The sequence below is a fragment of the Bos indicus x Bos taurus genome, chromosome 8 (genome assembly GCF_003369695.1).
Source record: "Bos indicus x Bos taurus breed Angus x Brahman F1 hybrid chromosome 8, Bos_hybrid_MaternalHap_v2.0, whole genome shotgun sequence".
Classification (NCBI taxonomy): Eukaryota; Metazoa; Chordata; class Mammalia; order Artiodactyla; family Bovidae; genus Bos; species Bos indicus x Bos taurus.
The window spans coordinates 24,860,629-24,880,123 of record NC_040083.1 but is presented as its reverse complement, the minus strand read 5'-3'; the positions used below and the strand labels follow the sequence as shown (position 1 = coordinate 24,880,123).

General features: G+C 43.3%; 1 protein-coding gene across 4 annotated transcripts; it reads right to left on the bottom strand.

Annotated features, from left to right (window-relative positions):
* Positions 1 to 14,047, bottom strand: PLIN2 (perilipin 2). Of its 4 annotated transcripts, XM_027549167.1 has the most exons (9): positions 13,959 to 14,047; positions 12,944 to 12,998; positions 12,656 to 12,851; positions 10,895 to 10,977; positions 9,810 to 10,095; positions 8,674 to 8,855; positions 7,400 to 7,534; positions 5,860 to 6,150; positions 1 to 397 (listed from the first exon to the last, which is right to left on the bottom strand). In XM_027549167.1, exons 2-9 carry the CDS (start codon positions 12,971 to 12,973, stop codon positions 257 to 259), a joined length of 1,344 nt encoding a protein of 447 aa, XP_027404968.1. In that variant the 5' UTR covers positions 12,974 to 12,998; positions 13,959 to 14,047; the 3' UTR covers positions 1 to 256. The 4 variants fall into 4 exon arrangements, with proteins under 4 accessions (XP_027404968.1, XP_027404964.1, XP_027404965.1 ...); XM_027549163.1 differs by lacking the exon at positions 1 to 397 and having other exon boundaries at positions 5,295 to 6,150; XM_027549164.1 differs by lacking the exon at positions 1 to 397 and having other exon boundaries at positions 5,295 to 6,150; positions 13,955 to 13,993.
* Positions 14,048 to 19,495: the final 5,448 nt, after the last annotated feature.

Here is a 19,495-nt window from a genome sequence, read left to right as displayed (position 1 = left end):
TTCAAGAGCCCATTTTTTATTATAGGCATTTTTATGATTAAACTTTGAAGAATTATATAAAATAATATATAATGCAGAACTAGAATCTGTTACAAAAGATTGGGTCAATCAGGGTTTCATTACAATTAAGACCAAGTAGTCAAAAAAAGAGATTAACCCCTAACAATTAATCCCTAAAGCCACAGGAATGAACACAAGCAAACATGAAGTTTAATGTGACACAAACTGCGTATTCAGCAAATGGAGATTTTTCTTGTTAGTTATTCAACATTTTGCCCTGAGAAGGCTCAGGGCCATTAGCATGAGAATGATTTGGTCCATCCTCCTCTTCCAAAGCTATAATATCTGGAATTTCATCAGTCTCAGATGTGAAGTCTGTGATACTGAAATCAAGTGCCTGTAAAAAAAAAAAATCTTGGATATTAAACCAAACACTAAAGAAATGAGCGGTCAATTCCAGCTGAGCTCTTAGAAACACAAATTAATACATGAACTTTACTTTCTCGGTGGCTATGCTTTCTTGAAGATGTTTATAGTCTTATCCCCACAATTCATTCATATTATAACTAAGAAACGTCTCTTTAAGAGGCAACCAACTAGTGGTAGAACATATGAAATAAAAGCTTTTGAAATTACAAGCTATGAAGCATTTCTGGTTATTCATCTATTATTCTCTTAAGAACAATAATACTCCACTTTTCCATGTTCTGATTTCCAATACTATAAACAGTTTGGAAAATGTCTAGGAACTGAAGAAGCAAAAGGTTTTGAATAGTTGAAACAGCCATCACAAAGCCCTAGCTCTTGTCTAGAGAAGCCTTTTAGGGATAAGAAGTTTGATTAACTCTTACTTTACATACAATTATGATAAGCAAAGTAGTATTTCTTAACTAACAGATGACTAGAAGCAGAAAAGGTATAATAAGTTGCTGCTGCTGCTGCTGCTAAGTCACTTCAGTCGTGTCCGACCCCATAGACGGCAGCCCACCAGGCTCCCCTGTCCCTGGGATTCTCCAGGCAAGAACACTGGAGTGGGTGTATAATAAGTTACTAAAGGCTAAATCTTGATAGCAGAAGAAAAAAAATGAGCTGATTACCTAATGGAGACAAAATAACTAACAACAAAAACCATCAAAAAACAGATGGAAGGGAGAATGAGGAGTTAGCACCTAATAGGTACAACCTTTATGCTTGGGATAATGATATAGCTCTAGAAATGGGTAGTGGTGATGGCTGCAGAACACTGCAAATGTACTCAATACCAATGAACTGTATACTTTAGAATAGCTAAGATGACCATCTAACTTGATGGTATGTATGCATGTGTGCTAAGTCACTTCGGTTGTGTCTGACTCTGTGCAACCCAATAGACCCTTTAGCCCACCAGGGTCCTCTGTCCATGGAATTCTGCAGGCAAGAATACTGGAGTGGGTTGTCGTGCCCTCTTCCAGGGGATCTTCCGGACCCAGCAATTGAACTCAAGTCTCTTATGTCTTGTGTATTGGCGGGCAGGTTCTTTACCACTAGCACCACCTGGGAAGGCCTATGTTATGTATATTTTGCCACAATATTTTTTAAAATAGTTTTTAAAAATACATGAAGAGAGAATCTTTTTTTTATTGGGTCTCTTACCTGCCTGTCTGTGGCCCTTACTGCACTTTTCCCTAAAAATCCAGGTGCTCAGAGGACAGTCCAGACTGAGGTATAAAGACTTCCCCTATTTATTCCTGAGGCTGTCTGGGGAGATCAAACTACACTCCAGATCTTCATGAATTTTCACTTTGCAAAGATTATACCCAACCTGACACCCACAAAAGCCAACAACACTGATACACCGATGACAACACTGATAAATTGATGCAGGGCAGCAGCCAGGCAAGTCAACAATTGCAATTTTATTCTTTTTAGGTTAAAAGATGTACCTTGCTCACCTCTCTCTTCCAATCTATTCCTATTAAATGTATATTTTAATTTCCATTATCAGTAGTTTTAATAAATGTAGAATAGAACAGGAAGCTACAACACAAGAAAATAGAGAGGGATTTTTTGAGTCCTAAGCAAGCAGTTTTCTCCTATCAGAGGCTAGATTGCTAGAACAGAAAAAACAAGCACTTTGACATCAGTAACACATTGGACTAAATCCCTACTCTGCCACTTGTCTCTTTTCAACCTCAGTTTTCTCACCAGTCAAGTGAGGAAAATTCCTAATTGATTGTGTTGCCAAGTGAGGAGTAAGTAAAGATTGTATGGGCCTAGCTTGTAAAAGGTACTCAATAAAGAATAGCTTTAATTCTCTTTAGTTTCTTAAATACCACCCTGTCACACACATAAACCTCCAAAGTCACCTACAGATCAGGAACTACTGGCCTAAGGTAGAGTTCTTTGCAGAAGATTGGAGATTTCACACTTGTGGGTTAGGAAAAAAGCCTCCACCACCACCAAGAACAGGGGCTCTAGTCCATGAGATGTTTTGGGAGAACCATATGAATAATTCACCGTCCATATATCTAGAATGAGTCAGAGTATCTAATTTTCATTATTTTTGACCATCACCAAAACCTATTTGGTGGGCTTGGGAAAGAAAAGGGTGGGGCAGTAAAGAGGTAGCCATAGTCTATCAAGTTTATTTGGTGAGTTTAATTGAAAATGTGGTGGTTGGGACTGCCCTGGTGGTCCAGTGGCCAAGACACTGTGCTTCCAATGCAGGGGGCTCAGGTTTGATTCCTAGTCAGGGAACTAAGATCCCACATGACACATGGAGCGCCCCCCATTTTTTTTTTAATTAAAAAAAAAAGAATGTAGTGATTGTGCTTGACCACCTTCATAGGGTTTTCAGAAATGTGGCACAAGAGAAATCACTTTGCAGACTTAAAAAATAAATTTCTTTTCACTGACATAAAAAACTATAGTTTAGAAGGAGTATGAGGAGACTCTTGCCCATCTGGCATTCAGAGGCCAAACTCAGAATAATATGCTTACTATAAAACAAATGAGATAATAACAGTCCCTCCCTGCAAAGACATTCAAGAAAACCAAGTGCCTGTGCCAGGGTTCCAGGGAGTTACATCATTTTTGCAGGTTGTTCACCATACAACCATAAGAGGGCGCCACTCACTTATAAACCTCCTTGATTTCTATATTTACTAAGATAATTTTCCAGAAGGTGGCACTGTAGGTGGGGCTACTACAGAAATAAAAACAGCATCTGGAGGAGTTTTACTTGCCGGTAAACGTGTATGTACATGCAGTGCTCATAAACATGACACAGAGTCAGGAAAACAGACTGATTTTAAAATAGAAAATAATTGTGGCTCAGATGTAAAGAGTCTGCCTGCAATGCAGGAGACCCAGGTTTGACCCCTGGGTAGGGAAGGTCCCCTGAAGAAGGAAATGGCAACCCACTCCAGTATTCTTGTCTGGAGAATTCCATGGATGGAGGAGCCTCCGTGGGTCACAAGGAGTCAGACATGACTGCGTGACTAACACACACGCCTGTGTTTCCTTGACATCAGTCTTAGTATTACTTTCTTTGATCTGTCTCCTTAGGCAATGACAACAAAAGCAAAAGTAAACAAATGGGACCAAATCAAACTAAAAAGCTCTTGCATAGTGAAGGAAACTTTCAACAAAATTAAAAAGCAACCTGTTGAATGGGAGAAGATACTGGGTTGGCCAAAACGTTCATTCGGGTTTTTCTTTACCATCTAGGCTTAGACAGTTTTTTTCCCCTCAAAATAATTGTCCTCCTTGGGGGAAAGTCTGTTAAACTAAAACTGCTAGTTTATCCAACAATAAAGCAAGGACACCATGCATTTTGAGACATGTAGACAACAAAATGACACGCATGTAGGCACAAACTTGAGACACAAAGTCAGACAGACAAATCCATGACAGTGTGCTCGTGGTAAAAGCAAAGTCAGTGGTGTTCTTCCAGGAGCTAAGAGAAGTCTGCTTTATATTCTGTCTTGCTCACTTAGAACAGCTTTGAGATCTGTCTCCTTTTCATAGGCAATTCAGTAGGTGCTATTACTCTTAACGAAGGGGAACCAGAAAGTATAGTTCAGTATAAGGAAGCCTGTGTACAGCTGTAGTATATGAACTTTCCAATATATGAACTTTCCGACCAATCACAATCAGCCATAAAATACCACCCTTGAAGTCCCCAGGCAAATGATAGCAGGGTCCTGTACAATTTGGACTAAAAAAGAAAAAAAAATTTTAAGAGGAAGAGTCTCTAGAAAAGCCTCTCACTAGGGACAGGAAGGTGAGAGCATGGATAGGCTCCACCCTGGAAGCCCATCAATCATGACAGTCCACTTTTCCAGAAACCAGAAGCTCCTTCACTTCAAGTATCTCAGGGAGTCCTTCCAACTGAGCTCACGTTTACTGACTCCTGGAGTTACCTCAGGGGAAAAAATTAGTTCTCTAACTTAGTAAGATTTGGTAGCTCATTCACGTAAGTGCATGTAAAGCTGTATGCTGCTTCCTTGTCTTCATGGGGAGACAAGGGTGAAGCAGGGTTAAAAAAGGAGACAAATTTTGACTTAGACTTCGGTTCTACTGAAGGGCAGGGCAGGCCTTCAGTATTTAGCTCTATTTCACAAGTTCTAAGATTGGCTTTTTTTGAAAAGGTTTGGCATACTGCAGCTTTGTTATGAGGAGGTCTATATTTCCTACATAATCAACCCACACTAAGGGGATTAGAAGCCTGAACACCCTAGGCAGGAGGTAATAGGAACTCCTTTCTACAGGGGGTTCAAAGTCTTCCTTTTTCTAATTATCTTCATGTGGTCTTCTAAAGGTACCTCACCCACCGAGGTTAGTGCCTTTCTACCAAAATGACAACATGGTACATTAAGTCCAGCTAGGACTGGACACTGAACAATCTCATTCCATACATGTGAGATGGCCCCTTAGCAAGAAATGACGCTACTTTTACATGAGACTGATGCCAACAGTCACTCATGTGCTTCCTCTCGGCTGATTTCTTTTCAGCAAAGCAGTCAAGTACTTATGTACTTATGTACCTCCTTCTACTGGTTTAAAAACATGCTTTCAGGGGTCCAGTAAACAGTCATTAAATGAAAGGAACCACCACCACCCCCTAATACCATTCTTAAAGGAACATTAGCTTTTGTTATCAAACATTCCATTTTTAACATCAGTCTTCCAATGTTTATACCAACTGGCCCCTGCCCCCAGGCCATTTGAATTCATATGTATTAAAAACCCTGTCAAGGAGGCGAAGCAGTTCCAAGAAAGCCACACAAAAAGCACATGTAACACACAGCATAAAACCGATCTATTCTGCAGTGAATTTTATTGAATTCAAAGGAGGCACTTCTTTATGAAAAGATAAAAAACACAGGGTACACAAGCATGCATTGTGAGACAAACCAGAGTTGAGACCTGCTCAGAGCAGACCCCAATTCATACAACAGCCTACATGAAGGTGTTTTTATTCAGTACAGACAGACAGCAACAGTAAGTAGCAAAAGCATGAGGCCATAAACACCCTGAAACATGTGCGAGTTCTGGACAGGCTCTGACCACTCTATTATTCTTTTTTTTCCAGCCAGGTAAGTAACAGAACTTATGCACTAATGCAGAAACTTCATAGCTCTTATGCCAGTTGGAAATGACTGAAGTGGAGACTTTTTTGCCTCATTAGCTGCCTGCCTACTTCAGACCTGTCTAGCAGGTGTCAGCTCAAGAGGAGCTGTCATCTGGCTGGCTGCCCTCTGCATTGCTGACAGGGACGGGTTTAGGGTGTTTTCTACTCCACCTGCCAGGCCTCCTGGTTGTACCTGGGGCCTGAGCACTCTCAGACTCGGTCACCTGGGGATAAAAGGGACCTACCAGCCAGTTGAGGGGTGTGTTGTTAACAAGATAATCCATCACATCATCTAAAGACTCCTTCATTTTCTGCAGCTGCCCCTTGCTGGAAGCGAGGAGGCCATCAGACACTTCTTTAAAGGAGGCAGCATTGCGAAACACAGAGTAGATGTCACCAGCCATCACCCCCAAGTGGTTGGCCCGATCTTGAATGTTCTGTGGTAACCCCTGGATGTTGGACAGGAGGGTGTGGCACATGGTCTGGAGCTGCTGAGTCAGGTTCCGGGCAATAGCAAGAGTACGTGACTCAATGTGCTGAAAGTAAGACAAGTTTAAGAATGAGCAGTGGATTCAGCAGTGGTATGTGTGACTTAGTTCACGTACATTCAGCTGGGATATGTCCACCACACATGTGGATTCTTTAGCTTTTTAAAATTCTCACAACATCCCTGAGCGTGGCAGTATTCTTTCACATTTCATAGGCAGAACATAGAGCTTCCCAGGTAGCTCTGGTAAAGAATCTGCCTGCAATGCAGGAGACTCTGGTTCAGTTCCTGGGTGGGGAAGATCCCCTGGAGAAGGGATAGGCTACCCACTCTAGTATTCTTGGGCTTCCCTTGTGGTTCAGACGGTAAAGAATCCGCCGGCAATGCAGGAGACCTGGGTTCAATCCCTGGGTTGGAAAGATCCTCTGGAGGAGGGCATGGCAACTCCAGTATTCTTGCCTGGAGAATGCCCATGGACAGAGGAGCCTGGTGGGCTACAGTCCATGGGGTCGCAGAGTTGGACACGACTGAGTGACTAGGTACACCACAGGTAGAACATAAGCTATGCCCCAGATAACAGCTGGGAAATGGCTGAGTTGGGACTTGAACTACTGCCTGAGGCTTCGAAGTTCATGGTCTTAAGCAGAAGAAACGTAACAGGGGAGACCAGACAGAAGGAAAATACCCTCCACATTAGTAGGACAACTGGAATGTTCTTTCTTCAAGTGAGATATGATGTAAACAAATGATTAATGTTACTTTCAAGGGCAAGTGTGTATTAGCTTTTGGAAGATAAAGAACCACTTTCTAGGACTACAATATGATATTTCTTCTGTCTGGAACATTCACCCCTTTAATGCCCTTTCACCTAGTTTATTCACCCCTTAGGTCTCAACTGACCACTCATCTCTTCCAGCAAACCATCTGATTCACCCATCCTCACTCCAAGGTTGAGTCAGTACCCTTCCTACAAAGCATTCTCATAGCAACTCTATTTATACTATCAAAAAAACCTACTATGCAGTAAAGATACCTGTATTCACTTAGCTTGTACCTTTTATGAGGGAAATGCCTGTTTCTCAGGTAGTTGTGTCCTGATTGGGGCAATATACCTATCTATGAGTTGTTAAAGTTACTGCACAGTTTTGCTTCTATCACATAACAAGCAACGTGTGTATCCTGTATTGTTCAACTTTTGCTAGAGAAGAATATTCTAAGAAGAATAATAAGAACGCTGAGGTGCCTGGTAAGAATTTCGACACACTCTGTAGTGGATGACCCTGTCCCACATGTCTCACCTCAGCACAGTGGGATTCATCTGTATCATCGTAGCCGATGCTTCTCTTCCACTCCAGCCAGGACAGATAGAGCTTATCCTGAGCATCCTGAATTTTCTGGTTGGCATTATGCACATTCTTCCTGGCAAGTTCACTCTAGAACATGTTGGAAGAAGACAAAGAACCAACTATTAATAGATATTCATATTAGCCTGATCTCAGGTCTATGATGTAAACCAGCCATCATCAATACTTACAGAAGTTCTTGGTATTTAAGGAGATATCTCTGATAGCATTGTGGCTATCTCTGTAGCATATCAGAGATAGCACTGTTCTGTTCTGCCCTGTGTAAGTTGCTCAATCACATCGACTTATTTGGACCCGGTGGACTGTAGCCTGCTAGGTTCCTCTGTCCATGGGATTCTTCAGGCAAGAATACTAGAGTGGGTTGCCATTCCCTACTCTGGGGGATACTCCCAAACCAGGGATTGAACCTGGGTCTCCTGCATTACAAACAGATTCTTTTCCATCTGAGCCACCAGAGAAGCCCAAGAGCATTGTTACTTGTTATCAATATGTATAAGTCAGCCAAGCAGCCATAGGACTTGACTGCCTCTTATTTATTAAACCACTATCTCCAATTTCCCTCCGGTTTAACACAGGTACGGCAACTGAAATTTAACATGTGTGTAATATACAATTATGAAAGAGAAAGGAACTTAAACTTCCTCTTCCCTGTTGCCAGCCACCTACTTCCCCTTCCAAGAGTAAACTGGTTTCTAATGGCTGAACAATGCATACTGTTCTGTAACTTGGCAATCCTTCAAGGCTACTCAGTAGTCTTTTGTGATGTGTCAATGTAATCAGTCTATTAGTTAATGTGCATTGTTTATACTCTTTTGCAACTCTGAATGAATATACATTGCTAGGAGAAAAGCTGCTCCGGGCACAGGTGTGTCTCTAACTTTCCTCTTTCCCTTAAATCCTCCAGAAGTAAAAAAACACAAGTATACCTCTCCTCTACACCATCACCCACAGAATCTAGCTTTGCAAACGCCACCAGACAGGAAAGGAAATCAGTAATCTGACCACTCAGCGTAAGATTAACACCGCTTCATGTATTCAGCTAATTATATACTTCCTTTTCTGTGAGTTTTCTACGTGCTCTTGGCCCATTTTTCTACTGGATTGTTCATAATGTAAGATTAAAATTCTTGGATTTTATGATTACATTTATCCTAACCCTGGAGATAAATGAACTCACTTCCGCTACCTTTGAATGAAGTTGTACTCACCAGGTTGAAGGCGGAATGGAGCTGAGAAATGGTCTCCTGGCCTTTTCGCTTAGCTTCTTCAACCCTACAAAGGGCCTGCTGGTAGGCCCGTGAGCGCAGCTTGGTGGACAGAGATCCCAGTCTAACATAGTAACTCGGCTTCTGAACCATATCGAATCCTTCCACTTTTTTGGCTTCTTTTTCTGAAGTTATAAAAAAGGGGGGGAAAAAAAGGAAGCCTTAGGGATCACAGCTCTAAGTGCTCTAAGTAACAAGGCTTAAACTCTTAACTTGGATCTTGTCTTTGTTGATTCCACCCACCCATCTGGTAATTATGCACCCCTTTGCCCAAGATGGCTCCTATCTGCTATTGGGCTTAGCAACCCAGAACACATCACTGTGACACGTCATTGACACAGGTCTCTTCCCACCAGAGTGTCTTCCCTGGCACACAGTAAGCACTGAATATTTAATAATCCCATATAGTAGCCCACAAAGGGCAATTCATTTGTAGAAAGTATTTCCTTAGGTTAATTTCTCTGGAAGTTTCAAAAGTTACTATGTACAAAAGAATCCGCCTGCAATGCAAGAGACCCGGGTTTGATCCCTGGGTTGGGAAGATCCCCTGGAGAAGGGAAGGGCAACCCACTCCAGTATTCTTGCCTGGAGAATCCCATCGACAAAGGAGCCTAATGGGCTACAGCCCATGGGGTCACAAAGCATTGGACACCAACTGAGTAACTGAGAACCCACACATGCGGACAGCGGGTGTGGGATGGGGGAATGGAGACTGACTGTCAACAGGCATGAAAGATCATGAGCTTTACTCTTTGGGGGTGACAGAACTTTTACCTTTGGGGGTGATAAAAATATTCTACAACTGGATTGTGGTGAGGCTCATGCAACCAAACATGTAGGAGGAAAACAGGTTGAATTTTTTTGGTATATAAAGTATATCTCAATGAAGCTATTTAGAAAAATTGCTTTAAGATATAAAACACTGGAAGAAGTTCCTTGGTGGCCTAGTAGTCAGGGTTCTGGACTTACACTGCCATGGCCCGGGTTCAATTCTTGGTCAGGGAACTGAAATCCCATAAGCAGCATGGCGTGGCAAAAAAGGAAAGAAACACATTACTTCAAGGCAAAAATCCAATTACCTAGTTCATCCTTGGTAAGAGGGAGGTACTGGTCTACCAGCAGCTCTGATTTGGTGAGTGCATTTTCTACTCCACTGCTCATCAGCTGCATCACCCGACTTCGTAGGACTGTGTTAATGCTGCCACTGACCACGGACTTGGTCTTCTCCACACTACCAGTCACAGCTCCCTTGGTCCTGTCCACCACCCCCGTGATTGTGCTGGCCACAGAATCCTTGGCCCCGGTCACAGTAGTCGTCACAGCATCTTTTGCCCCAGTCATAGCCCCTTTGGCATTGGCCACAACCTATGGGGAAAAAAAGCAGGCCATCTGGCTGGTGAGAAACATGGGCACAGATACCTATAGAAAGGTCTTCACTAAGGCAGCACAGCTGAAGAGTTAAAGGATGAATCTGGCCCTTTTACTTTCTAGTTGTGGGTCTTGGACAAGTAACTGAGAGTGGATGAGCCTCAATTCCCTTAACAGGTATAAATGCCCTACCTGCCACCACTCAAAGGTTGTCGGGAGACCAAAAGTGGGAACTGGATAAAAAACTTGTCGAGGTTTTTTCTTTGTTTTAAACTAGATGAACCTGTAGTGAGGCACAAGTGGAACTCTAGAGAAAAATGGCATTTTCCACTGAGATGCTTCTACTGAGCCCCTCATACATGCCTGTAAGCAGAGACAGAGGTACCAGGCACACTACCCCAGGCCGACACACAGGCAGAAGTACCAGTTCTCCATTCTACTGGCTGTGCTCTCAGATACCAAGTAAGAAAAGGTTCTATTCACCACCTCTGCATTTATCCAATACCACACAGGACTCAGTGATTTAAGGAAGCAATTTCACCTGCAGAGATGAAGCCACAAATTTAACAGAGATCAGACTATAGTCTGGCCCAAAGGTGGATAGCTCATCTCTGCTTCTTAAGACAACCTAACAACAGTTCAGGAAGTAAGAGAGTGGTCATTACTCTTTCAAAAATATATTCAAGGTTGGAACAAATAAGTACTGCCTGTTTGTGGCCTGCAACAATCTGTATTAAACAGATAAAACTTAAAAAATGTGAGGTGGCAAGCCTCAGCACTCTTGTCCCAAGCTCACCTGGTTTGTTGGCTGATTCAGAATAGGCAGCTTCTCCTCAATCCTGTCTAGCCCCTTACACGCATAGGTATTGGCAACAGCAACTAGAAGAATCACAAGTGGTGAAAATGTTAACAGTCTGGTAAGAGTGAACACATAACTTGAACCTTTATTCTTACTGTGGAAAAACAGCAAAAAATATTTATTTTAGTTTACCACACAATGCTTTGTCTGGTTTCTCAAGTTCAGAAAAGAGATCCTTGCCAGGTTTCCAGCAGCTTCCTTCTACTGACAGGGAAATAAGGATGTGTGTGTGTGGTGGGGGGGGGGGAGCAGCAAGCTGAGGCAGTGACAAGCCAAGAAGGTAGGTGGCCAGGAAGCCTCTTCCTCATCAGTTGTCCCCTAAGGTTAAGAGAAGCCAGGCTTCGCCCGAATCCTCATTCAGGGAATGAGGTATCTAAAAACCCTCAAAATTAGCATTTCCATGCTAGTCTAATCTCTACCTACACTTAATTCAGTAAGTGGCAGTATATTTGGGGTTATCACCAGGAAACTGTGCTAACAGCACCCTGGATCTCCCTAACAAGACCCAGATTTTAGTCCAAGCTCCCCCACCAACTCCCAACATTTGGGGAGTAGCAGAGTTGGAAAGCTACTAAAAGGCTCCCCATAATCCTAAAAGTCCATGATGTAAAAATTTGACAGAATGATTTAATCCCTTATTCCAAAGCAGATAATAAATGTTGAGAAACTGAAAATTCCACTCCTAAGTATATATATGAAAGAACATATGTCCACACAAAAACCTGTGTACAAGTGTTCGCATTAGCATTCATTGCTCATGATAGGCAAAAGTAAGAAGCAACCCGAACATCAACTGATACATGAAAATGATATATCCACACAACAGAATATTAAATTATTCCATATTAAAAAGAAATGAAATACTGAGATGATGCTACAATTTGAATGAAATTTGGAAACATTATGCTAAGTGAAAACTAGCCAGTCACAAAAGACCACGTGTTTTATGATTCCATTTATATTACATGTCCAGGATATGCAAATCTATAGAGAAAATAGATTAGTAGTTGCCTAAGGTTGGGGAAGGGGGCGGGGGTGGTGGCGTGATTGAGAATGAGTATAAGGTTTCTTTTTTTTAAAAATATGGTAAAATATACAAAACAAACTTCACCATTTTAACTATTTTTAGGTGTACAATTCACTGGGACTCACAATATTGTTCATTCATAATATTGTGCAACCATTACCGCTCTCATTTCCAGGACTTCTTCCTCATCCCAAACAGAAAGTGGTATGAAGTTTCTTTCTGGAGAGATGACAGTGTTCTAAGATTGATCACGGTGATGCCTGAACAACACGGTGAATATACTAAAAGCCACTGAATGGTACACTTTAAGTGGGCAATTTGTACAGTGATTTCTTTTTAAAGCAGTTCATGTATACTGTGTAGTCCCAAGGAAGTCAGTTATTTCAGTTTACTCACTGATTCCCCGTTTGATCTCACTTGCCAACAGAGAAACATCTCTGGGGAATTTCTTTTAATATCATATTTGCCATTGCTCTGAAGCAGGCCTTCTATAACAATGAGCATCACCTGGCAGTTCTCAGAAAAGGCAGTTATGTGTCTCAGGAAAGGCTGAGGATTCCCTGACTGATGAAAGCTCAGGGCGTAAGGCTAGCCTTCTTATTCAAACCAGCTTTGGGATCACTCTCAATGACTATATGGGAGTAAATTTTGAGGCCAAAATGAAAACTCACTTTGTGGCTCTAACTTTTGGATGATTGGCAGCGCGCTGGTCACAGCCACAGAAGTGATGGTCTTCATGCCCTTCTCTGCCATCTCACACAGAGACTTCAAGTAAGGATACTGATCCTTTCTACTGATGTAAGCCGAGGAGACCAGATCATACGTGGAGCTCACCAAGGGGAGGTTGGCCACCCTGGTCACCACACTCTGCAACCAAGAGGGAGGGAGGAGTTAATGTCTACAAAACAGGGCTGGTGGGGAAAGGAATCAAGAATCATCCGTCTATTTATAAATCATACCAGTTGTGGTTCAGCTGCAACAGATGCCATCTTTCTTGCTGGAGAAAGAAGAAATCTGCAGAAGAGAAGCTTATTTCAGAACACTGTGACAAGATTCCCAGATTAATTCTCCAACCCCAGGTTTCAAGTGAGCAAAATTCAAGATACAGTCAGTGGAGTCTGCACTGCTCCCACCCTCTGACTCTCAGAGGTCTCCCCTGGGCAGACAAGTCCTAAAAGAAGGTTTCAGAGCTCATGGGTACAATATACCAACTTGAAGTGTTCAATTCAATGCTTTCCCCACCGGGACATTAGAGACACCTTTTGAAGAAAAAGATCTATCCACAAAAATGCTAACCAGGTAACATCCATGTAAAAACTAGAGAGATATTTCAAGAAGAAGATATCTTGGGCAGTCAGGCCGATCAAGATGGAGCACTTTGGGATGGGGGTGGGGGAAGTCAAACTTTTCTTGTCAAAGAACCGAAACTAGTTCAAGGGACATTAAGCACAGAGGGTAAGGAGGTGCTCCGAGGATCGAGAAACTTTTCAGGGAGTTTTAAAATGTCACTTTAGTGTCCCCAACGGCCCACACCTACACAAAACAGCCTCACTGGTAAGCAGCAGGGCTGGGAAGGCAAGAACCAACCCCTTCGGAGCCACTCTGCGGCCGAGGGTCCCAATTTTACAAGAAATGAGAACCACGCCGAAGGCGCAACAGTTATCATTAGCCCGTCCGCGTACCCCACAAAATTCAGCTTTAAGACGATTTTCTCACGCGTTTCCTTTTAACTAATGTCGTCTGGGGTCGATTGGAAACTGCTAGCCCCAACCCAACCAAGCAGCTACAAACGCACCAAGGCAGCGAGCAGAGAAGCAAGCCTCGACCAAGAACAAAAGCGAGGGTGGAAACGCAGGCCCCAGACACCGCCCCTTCCCAGCAGCCGGGGCCCCGAAACCGCCGCGAGGCCGCGAGCGTCCGGCCCGAAGCCCGCGTTGGCCGAGCCACAGGGACCGCAGAGGGGCGCGCACCCACCAGCCAGCAGACGCCCAAGCGCGAAGATCCGCTGAGTCTGTGAGGCGTTCACAGCTCACCGACCGGCGCGCCGGAATATATACCCGCCCCGCCCCTGCCCGCCCCCGTGCCACGTGACCCCCGGCCTTCTGCCCGGGCGTAGGGGGCGGCCCTGCCTGGATCAAGAGTGCTGGGGATCCCCGTGCAAATATGCGGCGGGTGCCCACGCTGGCTTTGTAGTTTCGCAAAAGGAAGTGGGGCCCCGGTGGCTCAGCATTAAAGAATCTGCGTGTAATTCAGAAGATGAGGGTTCAATCCCTGGGTCGGGAAGATGCCCTGGAGAAGGAAATGGCAACCCACTCCAGAATTCTTGCCTGGAGAATCCCATGGACAGAGGAGCCTGGCGGGCTACAGACTATGGTGTCACAAAGAGTCACAAAGAGACACAACTGAACGACTCAGCCACCAAAAGGCAGCGGAGGAGTTGCCGCGAGGGACTCACCGTAACTAACCTGTTAATTTCCACCAGTTCTGGGAATAGAATTGTCTTTAAAAATGGAAACAATGGCGTTTGGACTGCTATTTATAGCAAACAAATAACTTCCAAAGTTTTGTGAAATTCTAAAGGATAAAGGACCAGTTTGAAGGGCTATTGTGTTGCTCTTTTTACTTTAAAGTCAGTTTCTTCAACATCTGTCTAATTTAAAGTTGAATTGGAATTTCCAAAAAGGCCTTGAGAATATACTCTTCCAGCAAGACTAAAACCCAAATCACTGTGGTCTGATAGCTGCCTAAGTTTACTGTGCAAAATAGCTTTTTGTTTGTTTTTAACTAAAGGATAATTGCTTTACAATATTGGGCTGGTTTCTGCCCTACATCAACATGAATCGGCCAGCAGTTCAGTTCAGTTCAGTCGCTCAGTCCTGTCCCAGTCCTGTCCGACTCCTTGCGACCCCATGAATCGCAGCACACCAGGCCTCCCTGTCCATCACCAACTCTTGGAGTTTATTCAAACTCATGTGCATCAAGTCGGTGAGGCTATCCAGCCATCTCACCCTCTGTCGTCCCCTTCTCCTCCTGCCCCCAAACCCTCCCAGCATCAGAGTCTTTTCCAATGAGTCAACTCTTCACATGAGGTGGCCAAAGTACTGGAGTTTCAGCTTTAGCATCATTCCTTCCAAAGAACACCCAGGAGTGATCTCCTAAAATTTAGAATGGACTGCTTGGATCTCCTTGCAGTCCAAGGGACTCTCAAGAGTCTTCTCCAACACCACAGTTCAAAAGCATCAATTCTTCGGCGCTCAGCCTTCTTCACAGTCCAACTCTCACAGAATCAGCTATAGGTACACACAAGCCCCCTCCCTCTTGAACCTCACTCCCCGAAATGGCTTTTTTTTTAAAGTTGAGAGATAAGGGCTCTTTTTTGTTTTTGTTGTTGTTTTTTGTTTTGGGGAGTACTTTGCCTTTTTTTTTTTTAAAGAAACAAATCTTCAGCGTCTGAGTCCTGGTGCTTTCTTATGTAAAAGAGAAGGACTTGAATCATGATGTGAGTGCGCAACTGCCCCAAGCCCGGTAGGGGGTCCTCTGGACCTTTCCCGGAGTGAATGGGCTGGTTATCTGACATCGCCGGAGGCTTCAGCCTCCCAGCTGTTTCCCAAGGAAGATAAAGGAGAAAGAAGAGGTGGGAGGTTCGAGGGAGGGCTGGGGCCAGGTCCTCGGCCTCGGCTTCTGGAATCTAGAGCAAGAGGAGGCAGCTGGTGAGTACGCAGGAGCCTGGAGGCAGGCTGTGTTTGTCAAGCTCCAGAGTTTCAACTGTGGGAAACACTCAAAGGCATTTACCTTAATTACTTAACTGAGGTTGCAGGTACAGAGATACTGTGCATATTTAAAGTTCCAAACCGACCCGTGGCAAAAATGTATCCCTCGTACAGGACTGAAGACATCTAGAGGCCCCCAGCTAGAAAAATTAAATATTGTGTCTTCTTTCCCCTCCTACACACACCAGGTCATTCAAAACAAAATATAGTACCACCATAAAATAACTGTTAGGAAGTCCAAAATTTTTATGTCCCCCTCCTCCTGGGAAGTTCACGGTTCACATATTGCTGACTTCAGCAGTATGTGAACCGTGAACTTCCTGATGTTCAAGCTGGTTTTAGAAAAGGCAGAGGAACCAGAGATCAAATTGCCAACATCCGCTGGATCATGGAAAAAGCAAGAGTTCCAGAAAAACATCTATTTCTGCTTTATTGACTATGCCAAAGCCTTGGACTGTGTGGATCACAATAAACTGTGGAAAATTCTGAAAGAGATGGGAATACCAGACCACCTGACCTGCCTCTTGAGAAATTTGTATGCAGGTCAGGAAGCAACAGTTAGAGCTGGACATGGAACAACAGACTGGTTCCAAATAGGAAAAGGAGTACGGCAAGGCTGTATATTGTCACCCTGTTTATTTAACTTATATGCGGAGTACATCATGAGAAACACTGGACTGGAAGAAACACAAGCTGGAATCAAGATTGCCGGGAGAAATATCAATAACCTCAGATATGCAGATGATACCACCCTTATGGCAGAAAGTGAAGAGGAACTCAAAAGCCTCTTGATGAAAGTGAAAGTGGAGAGTGAAAAAGTTGGCTTAAAACTCAACATTCAGAAAACAAAGATCATGGCATCCGGTCCCATCACTTCATGGGAAATAGATGGGGAAACAGTGGAAACAGTGTCAGACTTCATTTTTCTGGGCTCCAAAATCACTGCAGATGGTGACTGCAGCCATGAGATTAAAAGACGCTTACTCCTTGGAAGAAAAGTTATGACCAACCTAGATAGCATATTGAAAAGCAGAGCCATTACTTTGCCAACAAAGGTTTGTCTAGTCAAGGCTCTGGTTTTTCCTGTGGTCATGTATGGATGTGAGAGTTGGACTGTGAAGAAGGCTGAGCGCCAAAGAATTGGTGCTTTTGAACTGTGGTGTTGGAGAAGACTCTTGAGAGTCCCTTGGACTGCAAGGAGATCCAACCAGTCCAGAAGGAGATCTTCTGAAGGAGATCAGCCCTGGGATTTCTCTGAAAGGAATGATGCTAAAGCTGAAACTCCAGTACTTTGGCCACCTCATGTGAAGAGTTGACTCATTGGAAAAGACTCTGATGCTGGGAGGGATTGGGGGCAAGAGGAGAAGGGGACGACAGAGGATGAGATGGTTGGATGGCATCACTGACTTGATGGACGTGAGTCTGAGTGAACTCTGGGAGTTGGTGATGGACAGGGAGGCCTGGCGTGCTGCGATTCATGGGGTCGCAAAGAGTCGGACACAACTGAGCGACTGATCTGATCCTCCCCACCTCCCTCCATTGACATTTTCAATGCTTCAGTCAGTTCAGTTCAGTTCAGTCACTCAGTCTTGCCGACTCTTTGCGACCCCATGGACTGCAGCACACCAGGCCTCCCTGTCCATCACCAACTCCTGGAGTTTACTTAATCTCATGTCCATTGAGTCGGTGATGCCATCCAACCATCTCATCCTCTGTGGTCCCCTTCTCCTCCTGCCTTCAATCTTTCCCAGCCTCAGGGTCTTTTCCAGTGAGTCAGTTCTTCGAATCAGGTAGCCAAAGGATTGGAGTTTCAGCTTTAGCATCAGTCCTTCCAATGAATATTCAGGACTGATTTTCCTTAGGATGGACTGGTTGGATCTCCTTGCAGTCCAAGGGACTCTCAAGAGTCTTCTCCAACACCACAGCAACAATTCTTTGGTGCTCTACTTTCTTTATAGTCCAACTGTCACATCCGTACATGACTACTGGAAAAACCATAGCCTTGACTTGACAGGCCTTTGTTGGCAAAGTAATGTCTCTGCTTTTTAATACGCTGTCTAGGTTGGTCATAACTTTTCTTCCAAGGAGCAAGCGTCTTTCAATTTCTTGGCTGCAATCACCATCTGCAGTGATTTTGGAGCCCCCAAAAATCAAGTCTCTCACTGTTCCCACTGTTTCCCCATCTATTTGCTATGAAGTGATGGGACCAGATGCCATGATCTTAGTTTTCTGAATGTTGAGTTTTAAGCCAACTTTTTCACTTTTCTCTTTTACTGCTCTAAGCACTCAACTTATCTTTTTCTTTTCTTTTTGCTGTTTCATTTTTGTTGGTGCGCTAAGCAGATGTTTAGTGTTCCTCTTGTTAATCTATCCCCATCCTTATGTAAAGACAGCAGAAATCTGTGTGATGATGGTGAGATGTTTTTTTCTGTTTGTTTTTTAACTTCTCACTAGTCTGAGCTCTTATTTTGCAACAGAAGACTTTTGCCCTTTCACCTACATATGCCTCCATCTTTTTTTTATTTTTAATTGAAGGATAATTGCTTTACAATATTGTGTTGGTTTCTGCCATACATCAACATGAATGAGCTATAGGTATGCATATGTCCCCTCCCTCCCACTTCCCATCCTGTCTGTTTGTTTTAAACCTGGGAGTCACTTGCCCTCTTTAAGGATAAGCAGGCTTCCTTCTGCTTTTCTGTACCTGAGAAGGAGAGGGCTCAAGAGACTAATGTTGGGGGCAAGACTTCAAGTTCCCAGAGGATAAATCACACCAAATTCTGCACCTGCTACTCTTTCATCTTCATGAGTCTGGGAGAACATGGAGCTATGGGCAATAATAACACCCAGGTCCTCCAGGTAATTCTGATGGTCTCTGGAAGTTTGAGAACCTTTGTTTCACAGAAGTGGTTTTCATAGTTGGTCTCAGACTAGTGCATCAGAATCACCTGGGGTGCTTGTTAAACGTTCTGTCACCTATACAAGGCCTTTTGAATTAGGAGCTACAGTGGGGAGGCCCAGGAGTCTATATTTTTAAAAATACTTTTTTTTTAGTAACACCACTTTATACTTCACAAAGTGCTTTCATATGTTCCTTATTGCTTGAGCCTCACAACAATTCGGCAACTCAGTGCAATGGGGATAATTATTTCCATTTTAATAATGAGGAAGAGTCTCGGAAAAGTTACCTGATTTTGCCCACAGTCATGACTAAGTAGCAAGGTAAGTAAGACTAGATCCCAGGGACATAATCTGAGCTAGTTACCTAATTGCTCTTTGCCTTAGTTCCTTCATTTATAAAATAAATATTATCCATCAATTTGAGAAAATAAACAGGCCTGTAACTACATGCCATGTGAGTGACAGAAGCTGCATACAAATAATACTATACAAAGCAAATTAAGTTGTCAGAAGTAAGGCTGGTAGTTGCTTTGGGGAGTGGGGAGGGCTAGTGACTGGATGGAGCCTCAGGGGGCCTTTGATGTGCAGATAATTTTCTTGTTCTGGGTACTAGTTACGTGTGTCTGCTCTTCTTGTGAAAATTCATTAACTGTATATTTTATTTTTAAAATGCTATACTTCTATTTTTTAAAGTTTTGAAAAGTTGAGAAAAGAAAAAAGTAGTGGTGCTTACTTCATAAGGTTTTTGTGAGGATTACATGAATTGATACATTCAACAGAATAATGCCAGGTACATGGAAATGGCAGTTGTTATTACTGTTTTCTAACCCACCCAAAGCC

Bases quoted from the DNA above. Each gene is read 5' to 3' on its own strand.
- PLIN2 (XM_027549163.1), bottom strand. From the start codon at position 12,973: ATGGCATCTGTTGCAGCTGAACCACAACTG. The intron at 10,978-12,655 runs GTGAGTTTTCAT...TGATTCTTCTAG, and splicing joins CCAAAAGTTAGAGCCACAAA to TTGCTGTTGCCAATACCTAT. The intron at 10,096-10,894 runs GTGAGCTTGGGA...TTTTCCCCATAG, and splicing joins TGAATCAGCCAACAAACCAG to GTTGTGGCCAATGCCAAAGG.